The sequence below is a fragment of the Entelurus aequoreus genome, linkage group LG13 (genome assembly GCF_033978785.1).
Source record: "Entelurus aequoreus isolate RoL-2023_Sb linkage group LG13, RoL_Eaeq_v1.1, whole genome shotgun sequence".
NCBI lineage: Eukaryota > Metazoa > Chordata > Actinopteri > Syngnathiformes > Syngnathidae > Entelurus > Entelurus aequoreus.
In genome coordinates, this window is record NC_084743.1 from 27,131,214 (window position 1) to 27,147,502 (window position 16,289).

At 39.2% G+C, this 16,289-nt stretch overlaps 1 protein-coding gene across 1 annotated transcript; it reads left to right on the forward strand.

Moving 5' to 3' along the window:
• The first annotated feature begins 387 nt into the window (after positions 1–387).
• On the forward strand, positions 388–14,201 carry nepro (nucleolus and neural progenitor protein). Its single transcript, XM_062068507.1, has 9 exons — positions 388–543; positions 677–831; positions 944–1,032; positions 4,482–4,610; positions 4,717–4,791; positions 4,926–5,218; positions 10,532–10,590; positions 10,675–10,889; positions 10,955–14,201. The coding sequence occupies exons 1-9, from the start codon at positions 465–467 to the stop codon at positions 11,277–11,279; spliced, it is 1,419 nt and encodes a 472-aa protein (XP_061924491.1). The 5' UTR covers positions 388–464; the 3' UTR covers positions 11,280–14,201.
• Positions 14,202–16,289: the final 2,088 nt, after the last annotated feature.

Sequence of the window (16,289 nt, forward strand, 5' to 3'; positions counted from 1 at the left end):
TTGAACATCAAATATCTTGTCTTTGTAGTGCATTCAATTGAATATGGGTTTGGTTGATATCAGCACTTCAGTCATCAACAATTATATCATCAGAGAAATGGACATTGAAACAGTGTAGGTCTGACTTCGGAGGATATGTACAGCGAGCAGTGAACATAGTGAGCTCAGAAAGCATAAGAACAAGTATATACATTTGATTATTTACATTATTATTATTTAAAACGACATTTTACTGTCAATATCGGCTGCTGAGTTAAATTTTTGTATGTTTTCTTGGGATTTTTTTCAATGAAAAAAATGTGCCTTGGCTCAAAAAAAAAGGTCGAAAAACACTGACGTACAGTATTTAAAAAAAAAAAAAGCTTTAACATGCGCGGTCTTGTTCTTTTAACGTTTCTGTCGTGACGTCACTATATCCTCGCTTGCCATTGGACGACTGACTTCCGGTGTTTCCTCCACACAGAATGGAACCGTGGAACAGGATAAACGTTCTCTTCCCGAGTGCCGTTTATTGTGTTTGCGTACCTTTCACTCCAAAAACAGGTGAGACACGTTATTTAAGTGCTTATTCTCTCAAAGTGGCGCACTTTATGATGCCGAACTAGGTGTTTTAAAGGCGGCCACGTGGGAATGCGTAACGTGTCGTGGAATAATAACTCGCTGTTTGCGTGTACAGATGTGATTGTAAGCAACCTGTTGGTGGAAAATGGCAAAGTCCTCAAATTGCTTCGAAGTACTTTACTTCAGACGGAAGTGCGAGTGTTGTACGACTTGCTGTACAATCTGAACAACAGCTCCAGAGGCAACAAGACCTTCCGGGTGATGAAGCAGGTAAGATGGCGAGTGGAGAAAAAAAAAAGCCTATAATCACAACAACATTACAACTAAACACAAGTCGAACAATAACTATTGCACGTAATGTACCCTCATGCATGTCTTACAGGTGGAGCAATGCATCAACAGACTGAAAGATATGAAGTTGGACGTGGCTCTCCAGGATCTGTATGATGTTTGCCCTAATAAGATTCAAAGGTAGGCATAACAAACGGTTCACTTGTGCTTTTATTTACTAAACCCAAAACCAGTGAATTTGGCACGTTGTATAAATCGTAAATAAAAACAGAATACGGTGATTTGCAAATCCTTTTCAACTTATATTATACTGCAAAGACAAGATATTTAATGTTCGGACTGCAAAACTTAATTATATTTTGCAAATAATTAGAGATGTCCGATAATATCGGCAGGCCGATAAATGCTTTAAAATGTAATATCGGAAATCACCGGTATCTGTTTCCAAAAGAAATATTTATGACTTTTTAAAACGCCGCTGTACGGAGTGGTACACGGACTTAGGGAGAAGTACAGAGCGCCAATAAACCTTAAAGGCACTGCCTTTGCGTGCCGGCCCAATCACATAATATCTACAGCTTTTCACACACACAAGTGAATGCAAGGCATACTTGGTCAACAGCCATACAGGTCACACTGAGGGTGGCCGTATATAAACAACTTTAACACTGTTAGAAATATGCGCCACATTGTGAACCCACACCAAACAAGAATGACAAACACATTTCGGGAGAACATCCGCACCGTAACACAACAGAACAAATACCCAGAACCCCTTGCAGCACTAACTCTTCCGGGACGCTACAATATACACCCCCCGCCACCCCTTACCCCCTCCACCTCAACCTCTTCATGCTCTCTTAGGGAGAGCATGTCCCAAAGTCCAAGGTTCTGTTTTGAGGTATGTTAAAAAAAAATGATGCACTTTGTGACTTCAATAATAAATATGGCAGTGCCATGTTGGCATTTTTTTTCCATAACTTGAGTTGATTTATTTTGGAAAACCTTGTTACATTGTTTAATTTATCCAGCGGGGCGTCAAAACAAAATTAGGCATAATAATGTGTTAATTCCACGACTGTATATATCGGTATCGGTTGATATCGGAATCGGTACTTAAGAGTTGGACAATATCGGAATATCGGATATCGGCAAAAAAGCTATTATCGGACATCTCTACAAATAATCCTTAACTTAGAATTTAATGGCAGCAACACATTGCAAAAAAGTTGGCACAGGGGCATTTTTACCACTGTGTTACATGGCCTTTCCTTTTAACAACACTCAGTAAACGTTTGGGAACTGAGGAGACCCAATTTTTGAAGCTTTTTAGGTGGAATTCTTTCCCATTCTTGCTTGATGTACAGCTTAAGTTGTTCAACAGTGGTGTCTACGTTGTCGTATTTGACGCTTCATAATGCGCCACACATTTTCAATGGGAGACAGGTCTGGACTACAGGCAGGCCAGTCTAGTACCCGCACTAGACTGGCCTAAAGAAGCAGAGCTTATTTATCCAACCCCTTCTCCATCTAACTACTACAAATACTTGTGTTCACTTCCTGTATTCAGTCTGTGACATATCTATTATCATGATAAATAAGTACACATAAATAACAAGTTGTCAAGAAGTTATAATCCACATGAACAGATGCATATATACCTTTGTACAGGGGTCGCCAACCCACTGATCGCGATCGACGAGTCGATCCTTGGGACCCTACCGTTTGATTGCGAAATATTAGAAAAAATGGTATTATGACATCAGTGACACCCTCACTCGGAGAGTGAGTAACAGACTCGCCAACAGGCATGCATTTTAACCCCAGAATACGCCCGCACTTCTCGCCTCTTCAGCCTCTAATCCTCCGCTCTCAACACCACAGCCACATCCCTCCGGGCGTGGCGGCACACTTCACCTGCTCGCATCGCAAACGCGCTTTTCATGACGGGCTCATAAATCATCGAGCTGCAACAATGCATTAAGGCTGACTGTTGCAACGTATCGGACAGTTTCTAGCATCTTCCTGCATGTGAGGACTTGCATTTTGGGGACGCATCATGAGAAAGGTGCTCGCACTTTCTGGACAGCAATCAACCGGCTTTCTCTCTCCCGCAATGTTCTGCCATGTCTTCCAAAAACTGTAAGGTTCTGTAAAGGCGAGCGGCTTGTCGGGCCAAGGCCCGTCTGTCGGTTACGGAGCCCACCGTCATCATCATCATGGCTCGACTGCAACAAGAAGCTAACAAGCCAAATACTAGCGTTTGTGAACATTGCTCCAAAGTACGGGTTTTGTGTTGATTTATATACAAAAGTAAGCATTGACTTACGCAAAGGCAGTAGTATATGATGAAACAAGGCAGCAGCTAAAGGACTTCTGTCAGGTTCAAATACTGATGACATCTATTAAACAAGACAAGAAGCAAAGAATTAAAGAGAGACAGAATTAAATGTGGCTCAATTGAGGAGACACGTCTGGGCTGTACTCTTGCACAGTCTCCCAGCACACTCTGACGTAATATTGTACGCTTCCTTTTTTATTTGGACTTTCCCTGATTAATAATAATAATAATGGATTTGATTTTATATCGTGCTTTTCTATTATTAGATACTCAAAGCGCTCACAGAGAAGTGGGAACCCATCATTCATTCACACCTGGTGGTAAGCTACATTTGTAGCCACAGCTGCCCTGGGGTAGACTGACAAAAGCGAGGCTGCCGGTTTGCGCCTACGGCCCTTCCGACCACCACCTATCATTCATTCATCATTCGTTCACCAGTGTGAGCGGCACCGGGGGCAAGGGAGAAGTGTCCTGCCCAAGGACACAACGGCAGCGATTTGGATGTCAAGAGGCGGGGAGCGAACCTGCAACCCTCAGGTTTCTGGCACGGTTGCTCTACCCACTACGCCATACCGCCCCATGTTACATGGCAACAGCTGTTTCTAAGGGAGGGGGGTTGTAAACAGCCATCGCCTATGATTACAACAGTTCAAAGAAAAGGTCGTAAAACAGTTCACAGAAAAGGTCGCCTTGAGGGGAGTCTGGCCCTGCTTCCTCTCCATCACAATATCATATCTTTGTGTTGATTACAATATATGAAAGAAACAACACCTTCATGTTGCTTCCCATCCTACACAGTGGAGTTTTACAAGCCTTCTTGGTAGGTTCAAAGACAGCTTTTGTCTTCTCGCCGGGAACTCATGGAAACACAAAGTTTTGTGATAATTTAGATACAATTATTCTAACAACTTCCCTGTTTATCCCCTCTTAATCACATGGAAAAACCCACCAGGTGAACAGCTGATTTTACTGCTTCCAGTGCTCACGTAACCTGGAAGAGGATGTACAAATATAGTACAGCGCTAAGACTTTAGTAGTCATAAACGGCTTCTAAAGCAAGGGTGCTCAAAGAAAGGCACAGGGGCCATCTGTAGCCTGTGACTCCTTTGTCATTGGCCCTATAGGCACATAAAAAAAACACCTGCAAAAATTGGGAAAACATATACATGTGCGATGGTAGATTTTGCCTTGATTTTTGGCTGAGACCAGGGATCTTTAGCTCAAAAAGGTTGGTGACCACTGCCTTGGTAGGTTGTCATCACTAGTGCATGCATGTGTGTACTTACAGGAAGTTGAGCAAGAAGGTTGAGGAGTGTGAACTTCCCAGCCAACCCATGTTGGAGTGGCTCTGTCTCAAAGTGCTGGGAGCGGCACAATTAATGAGCTGCACAATGAAACGCTGCAGCAAAGGTTTTGTGTATCCTTTCCAGATGTGGTGCAGAACATGACATCTATGTTGGACATTGTGGTTGTCTCTGTTTGCATTATCTCTCTAGTTTCCCTTCCTTTAACAATTGATTCAGCTTGTCAAGGCAGCACATGAACTTTGAGTTCGTCATCCTGAATATGGTGATAACCAGCATGTTCAGTCGTTTCTGGTGAGTCATTGTCGACTTTTCAGAGTTTGTCTCAACGTAAACGCGTGCAGAACCGTCACTTTACATGTTAGTTGCATGTTGTTTTGGATCCGCCTACGTCAATGAAACAGCATGGTTTATTTGTTCTCCCTCAGGGTGATTTTCAGAGGGATCCTGGCCAGTCTGCGCTCTCTCTATCGGCAGCTCTATGATCTCCGTGGCAAAGTATCCGAGGCTAAGCCCATGCCCTTCCTCACAGACTTCTGTCTGCCAGCAGACGTGGCTGACTTTCTTGGTCCTTCTGACGCATCTTTATTTCCTGCGAAGCACAAAATCCAAGTTAAAGCTCAGAAGGGGAAAGTTGAAAAACAAAAGCCTCCCATCAAAACAAACAACTTGGGGCCGACGAGGAAGATCAGAGAAGACCTCGGCGTTGCAGTGCAAAGAGGTGGGTCAACAACTTGCTAACATGAAGGCATTTTTCATACTCTGCATGCATTTTGACAAGCTCAATCAGAGCACTTTATTGCTTCCTGCAGCTACCACTCCTAGCATTTTCATTTAAATTCAGCCAACGCCTCTGATTCTGCTGCTATAGCCTGCAAATGTCATCCCCTAAACCAGGGGTGGGCAATTAATTTTTACCGGGGGCCGCATGAGCAACCCAAGCACTGCTGGAGGGCCACACCGACAATATTTCAATTAAATTTTGCTTAAATTATTTTTGATATACCGTAAGATAAAAAATTATAATATTTTCATTTAACCTAAGTTATCTTTATACAAAAGCAGATGGCTTTTGATGGTTTTATTTTTAACACTTTCTTACACACTTCCTGATGTATATATAATACAATGCAAAAATTTCAATTTCTGTCACTTTATCCTGCCGCCTCTTTGTTGTGAACGTAGCACGCCTGTAAGGTGATTGGCGAAGAAGGAGGAAGCGTTGCTGTTGCGGAAATGAGGAGTGAGGATAGATGTGCGTGTGGAAAGAACGAGATAAGTTGAGCCGTGTTAGTATAGGTTGCTCAATAAAAGTTTAAAAAGAGCGTCAAACTTGGTGTGCACTTCTTCTGGACGCTACAATTGATGTCAGAAGCGGGATGAAATGCCTCCCAGTTCGCCTTGCCATCAAACCTGGGAGTCTTCATTGAGGGCGGAGTTCCCCCATGGCAAGCAGCGTGCGCTGCACCTGTAGACACTGCCTCTCTCCTTCCTTTCTGTCTCTCTCTTTCTCTCTCTCTCTGCGGCGAGCTCCTCACATGGCACGTACCTCTCGATGATGTAGCAGGCTGAGCACACAAGCAGCGTAGTATGCGCAAAGTTTTTCTTCTGCCACCAATTGCAGCGTCCAGAAGAAGTGCACACCAAGTCTGACGCTCTTTTTAAACTTTTATTGAGCAAGCTATACTAACACAGCTCAACTTATCTCGTTCCTTTCACACTCACGTCCATCCTCACTCCTCATTTACGCAACTCAAGAAGACAACATCAACTTCAGCAGGTCGTTACACTATATTCTTTAAACACAGCAACATGTGTACTACAAATTAAGCACACGGCTTTACCTTTACTTGGCAGTCCATGTCTTGTTGAAAACACGTCATTCGTCATCACCTTTTCTTTTTTTAGCGTCTCGGGGATAACCGGGCATCACTTGTCGCTGTGCGCCTTCACTAACAGGACATACGCATATAAATAACACTTTTCAAAATAAAAGCAGCACAGTTGTATTGCACGCACGACATAGATGTTTTTTTAAATTTATTTTGTCATTTGTGATTACCGCTGCGCGCACGAGCATACGTCCACACGGAAGTCATACAAATAACGCTTTTCAAAACAAAAGCAGCACCGTTGTATTGCACACTCGAAATAGATACTTTTTTAAATTTATTTTGTAATTTATGATTGGCCTCACGCGGGCCGGACAGAGATGTACAAAGGGCCGGATGCGGCCCGCGGGCCGCAGAATGCCCAGGTCTGCCCTAAACCATTAAACAAAGACTTCAGTGGAAATTATCCAAATTTTGGTCCCATTGGACCACATCAGATAGTTCATACATTCACATGTGTGGGCGGTATAGCTCGGTTGGTAGAGCAGCCGTGCCAGCAACTTGAGGGTTGCAGGTTCGATCCCCGCTTCCGCCATCCTAGTCACTGCCGTTGTGTCCTTGGGCAAGACACTTTACCCACCTGCTCCCAGTGCCACCCACACTGGTTTAAATGTAACTTAGATATTGGGTTTCACTATGTAAAGCGCTTTGAGTCACTTGAGAAAAAGCGCTATATAAATGTAATTCACTTCACTTCACTTCACATGCATGCTAATATCCTCTGCTGTTGTAATTTCTAATAAAACATAGTATATACCTGCAACATATATCTGTCAGTATATATGAAAGCACTAAAAGAACATCATGGCTGACGGGGTGGTGACACAGTTGAAGGCGGCTTGGCCTGAATGATAACCTCCTAGGGTGTCTGACTTTGTGTGGCCACAAAGTAAAACATATTTTTGCAGCACAGAAGACCAAAAAATATGGATTGGATCAGAGTCTTTTGTTATATAAAGTAATGTTATAGGAAATTAAGACCTATAACTTTTTTCAATACATTTAGACTTTAGGAGTTAATAACATGTTTGCAGTGCAAATGTTTGGATCTCACCTGATATTATTATTATTATTAATGCCACTTAAATATTTTATAAGAAACAACTGTACAAAAAACACATTGATCATTATTACCAATAAAATACTTTATATAAGATAAACAACTGTACACAAAACACATTCATTGTGCCAATAAAAATAACCTTGCATGCGTGCCAATTGCCCACAAGAACTTTCAGTGATGTGTCAAAATTCCTGTCATGAAACAGAATGTCTGCTTTGGAATTCTTGACAAAATAAATATGTATAAATGATGAATACATTTGGACAAAGACTTGCCAGACATTAGTTTAAAATGTGAACATGTTTTATTTATCCTAGCAACCGTTCTCAGTCACGTTGGAGCTGACACTCGAATTAGTCAAATATTCACATTCAAATTTCATTTATATCAGATATGATGTTACTTAGCCCTCCTAAAATAATATTTTTGAGTTGTTTGAAGTAATAAGCACCAATCTAAAAATATCGATGCCTTTTTTTTTCGATTCGCCATGTCTTTTGTTGACCGTCCGACACAAGACCTTTTAAATAATCACCATATTCATGAGCTAATTATCATGACCGTTAATGGATGACTGTGGGAGGACACTGGGGAGGAATTATTCTGTGCTCAATTGACTGCAGGTGTGATTTAATGAGAAGAGTGCGTACAAGTGTGCTCAGCATGCTTTTTATATATCTGAATTTTTTTGTGCGTACATACAGTACATCCTTAGGTTTGTGCTTTCGTGCTGTTTTACATTCAGTTCCTCGCACACTTTTCTAAATGAGGTGCCAGAAGATAGCAGAGCACAAATAATTCCCTCACTGTCATGACAGATTTATGGTGCTTAAACAAGGAAGATTCCACAAATGTTGCCAAGGGGAGGTGTACCATACTGGTGAGACCCCTACCCAAAAAGACTGAATGGTTCAAATTAAACATCCAATGTCATAATGTGCAGTATTAGTTAGACTGATGCAACTAGTTTACATACATTTGTATTGTATTGTATTGTACAGAGGTAGGTCACATTTATATTTGTATATAAAGCACATTGTATCTTTAACAGGTGTGTCATCTGCTGTATAATATTACTTAAAAGGTATTCTCGCGAATATTTTCTAAATACATTTTAATAAACATGCACTCATTTCTATCAATAATTTAAAAATTGTTTAGATGTTGTGAATATGTTGAGCAATAATATATTATAATTGTAATGGTATAATAATAATTGTTATCCATGATAACAAAATATAAATACCAACTCCAAGTAGAGCTATTCCGATTACAGGATCACATCGAGGGCCAATATTTGCCTTTTCTAACCGGCTGATTGCTACCGCAGGTGTGTCTCAAACTTTACATGGCTAAAGATTGTACTCCCGTGAAAAATTCCTTTTTAAAAGGGATCTATGCTTAAAGGGGTATTTGGGGTATTTTGCCCATCGTAAACAATCATTATGAAAGACAGGACGACGGAGGTATTTTTTTAATGCGTTCTTAATATTAAATAAATGTGATCAAAAGTCCGCTTACAATGGAGCCAATAGGAGTTGCTGTATTCTGCTTATAAAAGCCCTTAAAAACATCCAAACACCTCCATTAAGGTTTTATATACATGATGTAAGTATATATATATATATATACACAGTATGTAATAACCGGCACATTTATATTTACGTATTTTGATCATTTTAAGAATATGCTGCACATCAATTTCAGAAACGCATTACAATGGTCGCTTTTTTTCCTACTACATCACTGATTACTGTTGGACCACAACAAACATAATAAAACATCACTTACAGTACAAGGTCTGCTGTCATTAGGATGCCGACTAATAGAATCTTATGTTCTCGTTTTAGATGAAGAATGACTTATAATCCTCGCGGAGAAAAGGGGGGTAAAATCAAGCGTCTTTTTGTGTCGTTCTTGCCGGTTCCAGGTCCTAAATGGCTGTCAAAGTGTACCAACTTGTCGGAATACGTCCTCACTCTTCTACTATCCAGGTGAGGGACATGACTTACAATAAACTTTCACGAGCGAAGGAAGCCCCTTACCACTCGATTAAGTAAACATTGGCACACACACAGGCTAGTGATATAAATAGTTTGTCTGCGTTAGTGTTTATAATAACAATATCACTAATATTTGGTTAATATTCAAGTCACGGAATGTAAATGGAGTATTTTTGGCGTTTTTTTAATGTTTTTTTTATTGGGTTTTACGGGCGGAATAAAGGACCTCCCATTGGCTCCGCGATATGCAAACTTGTATGTACCTTTTATGAGTTAGAATGTTTTTTTGTTTTAAATACATCTGTCATCATATCTTTCCAAACAAGTGCAGTTCCCCTTTAAGGATGCACAGTTTTTTGCTGCCAGAACACCAGCTCAAATTTGAAAACAAGCTGCAACGAACGCGTTGTCGATCCATGGTGCTAAGCCGCTCCTAAAATTACTAATCCTCACCACCATGGTGGAAAATAAACACAAATTATTCCAAGTAACATTGTCACTGGGGGACTTGAGAAAAGGGAATGGCAAAGCATGACACAGACTCCAGACTCCATATGGAAGCGCTAAAAACTGCAATATGGCTGACGGGGAGAAAACGCTATCAAATTAAGGATGCCTACAATCCAATCCACTTTATTTATATAGCACATTTAAACAACAAAATATTTCCAAAGTGCTGCACGACAATATTAAAAACAATATTAAACTATTATCCTTAGCTCCACCAATGACTGAATAAGAACAAAAAATAAATACATATAAAACCAATACAAAACGGCGCATCCTGAAAGAAAGCGCCTTGAAGACGGTCCATCAAACATAATCTATGCTACATTTTGACGAAGGAACCATTACATGTTATGTGGACCACAAGAAAGTGTTTTAAGCATAGAAAAAAAAAATCACGATTAAATCACTGTAATTTGGAAGTGTGACATCCCACAGGAGAAGAAAACATTTAAACATTGTTACCCTGTAATTGCTGTCAACATGTCGTGAAAGATGTAATTTTGGAGCTCTGTTGACTGATCTCAACTTACATTCACTGTAACACGTATATTGTACTGTCATTGCAGAACTGGAGTTTGACTCTGACATTAAACCTATTCAAACCATTTTCGGGAACATAGCAAAGGTATGTAACTGGACAACATTCACTATTTTCTGCTATGTTAAGCACCGCTGCTTGTCTAACCAATACATCATTTTTATATCCCAGAAAAAGACCCTCCCAAAGGAAAAAAACAAGGCTGAGAAGAAACAGATGTATCAGAGACAATTAAAGCAAGTCTTGACGTTTAAAGACATGGCCTCTTGTCTAGAAGAAATGATCCTGTGGTGCAAGTCCAAGAAAACGAATAAGCGTGAACGCCTCCTAACCTTCCTAAGGTTGAAGTGCCGTCGGCTGAGAGGACTAGAGGCTGCAGGTTACAAGTAGGTATATTTTACACAATTGTTGGGTTAGTTTGACAACAGAGGTTGATCATCTCCATTTGCAGAGTGCAAAAGAAGTTGCAGACATTCAAACAAGAAGCTTACCAGGCCTTCTGCGGCGTCCCAGGGCCAGCGCGGAAGACCTGCCCGCCTGCTGTGGCTTGCAGAAGACGCGGTCGCCTGAGAACACGTTTGTGGACCCTCAGGATGCAATTCAGGTCATCTGAAATGAGAAGGCACGTAAAAAGGAAACCAAGGCAGAAGAAATGTTTGTCATTGGGACTGTTGATGCAGGATGGCGGGTTAAGCGAAATGGACAAAGCAACCGCATGCACGGTTGACTCTGTAAAAAATGACATCGATGATATATTTGCTTGTGTAGGTCTGTGATGGTTTTTCATGGTGGTGCCGGAAAAATATGGATTCACGTCCAAATAGTTATTTTGAAAAATTCTGACTCAATTCATCATTTTAACAAACATTTTATTTTTAGGCCTTATATGCCAAATTATACATTAAGCTAATTGATTCTGATTTGACAATCGGAATCAAAATGAATCATGAGTTGTAGGATTCACATTCCTGGGGCCGTACTTATCAAGCTTCTTAGAGTGCCATTTTACACTTAAGTCCTGAGAATTTGCGAAATTTAGTCCTACTCTCAAACTTAAGAATAAAAGCTTTTTATCAACGTTCTTAAGTCTAAGAATCACTCCTACTCTCCACGATATTTAAGAGACCTTCAGAGGTGTCTTAAGTGGTTAGGAGTTGCCAGCAGGGGATGGCACTGAGGCGAGAGAGACGTGCGCGAACGTTCAGGGAACGGAACAATGTTTTTGTTTTTTTGATGACGAGCAGCTGATCAAACGGTATCGTTTAGACAGAGCGGATATTATTTTTGTCACATATTTAATACTTTTCGATTCCTTGTTGATTTCTGAATGTGTCTGCAGTGGGCTAGTATATATAGAGCCACCCACACCAGTTTCAAATTAGTTGCCTAATTAATGAATTGGAAAGAAAATGTTATGACAGTAGCGTATGTGTGTGGCCGTGAGGTGAGTGACGTCAGTGAGTGTGTGGGCGATAGAAGAGAGGGAGCGGTAGCGTGAGTGCCGGCGGGGACTAGTTTGTTTTGTATTATTTTGTAGTTTATTGTCAAAATATACACTCCCATTGTCCACTTAAATATTTCCAAGATATTTCTTTATTCTTAGACAACGGATTCCCTTCCGTGATTGGTCATTTCTATGGACACAGAAATGACGTCACCTAAAATTCCGTTTACGGCACATAGTAATGTCGTAATTCAGCTCTGAGTGTCCTAAACTTCGCTGAAAGTGTGAGTAAGACGCTTGATAACTAACTTTTAAGTGCAGCTTTCAGCGAAGAATTTATTTACTCTTAAGTCAACTCTTAGCAGACTTCTTAGGAGTAATTCTAAGAAGCTTGATAAGTACGGCCCCTGGTTTTTAATCCATACGGTTTCTGCGTTGCTTAACCTGTGCAAAATTGTTGGTAGACTGAGTCTATCGCAGTTGACTTGGGGTGGTAGATTGTGTACAATCTTGATCACCTGTTAATCGCAAAGGCACCGTTCACATTGCAGATCAATTTCCAAAGATTTTCCACATATGTGACCTGTATCAGAAAAGTAGAATTCCGAATGTATTTTATTTTTTTCAAATCGGACCCAGGTCTTTTTCATATCGCGTAATCCCGTCTATGTGTCTCGGAAAGCAGCGAGGCAGCTCACTTCAATGTTCCACCAGTCCTGTCTCCGACTTCTTACCCACACATTCTTCAGAACAGACGTCACAGCAAGTGCCTCACAAACCGCCATAGTCAAAATTATTGCCCCCTTTTTTCCCTAATCCCTTACGGAAAAATTATCTGGTCGAAAATAATTTGGTTGCACAAAATTCTTGATAATGCCTAAAATGTGCCAATCCAATCCACTTTATTTCTATAGCACATTTACACAACAAGAATGTTTCCAAAGTGCTGCACAGCCATGTTAAAAACAATATGAAAAACAAAATTAAAAACGACATTAAAAACAATATCATGCTACACCAATGACTGAATAAAAACAAAGAATAAATGAATAGAAAACCAATACAGAAACAATATAAAAAATAAATATGATTAAAACGATTTTAAAGGGTAAAATCACTGGCACATTTTTTAAAAAATGTGCCAGGTCATAGGTCTTCCAAGAATTGCGAACTTCATGGACATTTTGTTTACATTAGACACAAAACTAAGTAAATTACAATAATGAAATATATACAAATTTCATAATATCTGAATTGGTCATCATTGCATTGTGAATGTAGCCAAAGAGACAAATGACCATCCTTATAAAGTAATATTGCTATTATGGCTTTTAAATTATTTTCCGTTAAGTTGGAGTCATTAATTAAATCAAATATTTTCATAGCTGAAACATAAAAACCCTGTTTATTACCTTCTAAATGAAATTTTCCAACATTATGAGAGCCCTCTTGTCATGAAATAATACAATTTAGTTCCTGTTACACTCTTTTCCAATATGTTAATGCTATATGAGGCTGAGCCAATCACTGGCCACGATACTGAACAGCGCCCGCTGATTGGTTTGGTTTCATCTCATTGCCATGACTACTGTTTTTAGTCAATTTTAAAGTTAAAGTACCCATGATTGTCACACACACACTAGGTGTGGCGAATTTATTCTCTGCATTTGACCCATCACCCTTGATCACCCCCTGGGAGGTGAGGGGAGCAATGAGCAGCAGCAGTGGTGGCCGCGCCCGGGAATCATTTTTGGTGATTTAACCCCCAATTCCAACCCTTGATGCTGAGTGTGCCATTCGTAAGCCTGAAAATTCTTAATTTAGGGCAAAAATTATATTGTATATGCTTAAAAAATCTGCAATGTGGCGATTGAAGTACCTACCATGGTGTCTGGACATTCAAGTTTAATGTGCTCTGTGACAGCGCTCAAAATACACAAGTCTAAAATCATTGTTCCCCAAATGAATCTGTCACATATACACTATTATAACAGCAATTATCTATGTAGGGCCACCAAAACACCACAATTTAACATGTAGCATGTTGTTTTATTAAGAAAAACCTGTATTGTACTACAAACAAGTACATTAGTATTTTTAAGTATGAGCTAAAAGTTGGATTCCATGTTTTTTTTTCAAAACAAAGTCAGGGTGCATCATTTCAAAGTGCATAACTAATAAAACTTTTTTTTTTTTTTTTTTTTTAAGGGGTTGTAGAAAAATATTCTCACTGTAAAGGGCCCGTGGTCCCAAAATGTTTGTGAACCCCTGTAATAAACCATGTAAATGCAAAGCTTCTTGTGTTTTTTTTAAGTTCCTGTAAACTTGTGTCCAGTTTTGCTATTGTTTAGCAGGTAAATGACATATCTGAAAACATCAGCATGATGTGTCTACTGCCGCAACATTTTTAAGAACAAAAATATTTACATTTTTCACGCGATCAAAAACCAAGTCACATAATCGTAGACCAGTGTTATCTAATTTCACCTATTTGGGGTAAAAAAATATTTTTTGCAAACCAGTAATTAAAGTCTGCAAATGATGTGTTGTTGAGTGTCGGTGCTGTCTAGGGCTCGGCAGAGTAACCGTGTAATACTCTTCCATGTCAGTAGGTGGCAGAAGGTAGCTAATGGCTTTGGAGATGTCGGAAACAGCGGGACACAGTGTGCAGGTAATAGGGTGTATAATGCTTAAACAAAAGGCGAGTTCCCCTAAGAAAAGGCATTGAAGCTTAGGGAAGGCTATGCAGAACGAAACTAAAACTGAACTGGCTACAAATTAAACAAAAACAGAATGCTGGACGACAGCAAAAACTTACTGTGGAGCAAAGACGGCGTCCACACTGCAAAAACTGAAATCTAAGTAAGATTAAATATCTCAAATAAGGGTGATATTTGCTTATTTTCTGTCTGATTAGATAATTATTCTCACTAAGCAGATTTTATGTTTGAGTGTTTTACTTGTTTTAAGGGTTTTGGTCCTAAATTATCTCAGTAAGATATTACAGCTTGTTGCTGAGATTTTATGACCTATATTGAGTAAAACATGCTTGAAACTAGAATATCAACTGAGGCAAAGCTATGTCATCAACACTCACAAGTATAAAACTACTTTTTTAAAGTACAGTAATCATTTCTTACTGCAAGCATGAAAAAAAAAATCATGATGCCGAGCGCATATTATGTCAAGATATTGGCACTAGCATTTACTTAATTTAAGAATATTTTTCAACATATTGAGCAAAAGGGTCTCTTTTTTTTCTACCAAGAAAGTGCACTTGTTATTAGTGAGAATGTACTTATTTTAAGGTATTTTTTGGGTTCATTGAGGTTAGCTAATTTTACTTCTTTTGGAAAGTCTCGACAAGCCAAATTTTCTTGTTCTATAAGCAGATCATTTTGCTTAGTTCAAGTAAAATACCCCTCATTTTTGTATTTTTTTTCTTGTTTTTGAACACTGACTTTTTGCAGTGCACAATGTACATCTGAACATGACATGACAACCAACACCAAAATAGGAGCGCAAGACAAGAACTAAAACACAACACACAGGAAAACACCAAAAAAGTCACGGCGTGATGTGACAGGTCGTGACAGTACACCTACTTTGAGACAAGAGCTATAGTAATGCATGGTTGGTTATGGTTTGAATTAATATCCAACAATTGTGAGAACGACTTTTTACTGTCAATATCGGCTGCTGACATTCATTTTTTAATGTTTTCTGCTGGTGGAGTGCCTCTGGATTTTTTTTAAATGAAAAAAATGTGCCTTGGCTCAGAAAAGGTTGAAAAACACTGACCTAGCCCTAGACCAGTGGTTCTCAAATTGGGGTACGCGTACCCCTGGGGGTACTTGAAGGTATACCAAGGGGTACGTCAGATTTTTTTAAAATATTCTAAAAATAGCAACAATTCAAAAATCCTTTATAAATATATTTATTGAATAATACTTCAACAAAATATGAATGTAAGTTCATAAAGTGAACATCAAATAAAGTAGGCTATTGCATTCATTACAATGCAACAATGCAATATTCAATGTTGACAACTAGATTTTTTTGTGGACATGTTCCATAAATATTGATGTTAAAGATTTATTTTTTTGTGAAGAAATGTTTAGAATCAAGTTCATAAATCCAGATGGATCTCTATTACAATCCCCAAAGAGGGCACTTTAAGTTGATGATTACTTCTATGTGTAGAAATCTTTATTTATAATTGAATCACTTTTTTATTTTTCAACAAGTTTTTAGTTATTTTTATATCTTTTTTTCCCAAATAGTTCAAGAAAGACCACAACAAATGAGCAATATTTTGCACTGTTATACAATTTAATAAATC

Bases quoted from the DNA above. Each gene is read 5' to 3' on its own strand.
- nepro (XM_062068507.1), top strand. From the start codon at position 465: ATGGAACCGTGGAACAGGATAAACGTTCTCTTCCCGAGTGCCGTTTAT. The intron at 544-676 runs GTGAGACACGTT...TTGCGTGTACAG, and splicing joins ACCTTTCACTCCAAAAACAG to ATGTGATTGTAAGCAACCTG. The intron at 10,591-10,674 runs GTATGTAACTGG...TTTATATCCCAG, and splicing joins TTTTCGGGAACATAGCAAAG to AAAAAGACCCTCCCAAAGGA.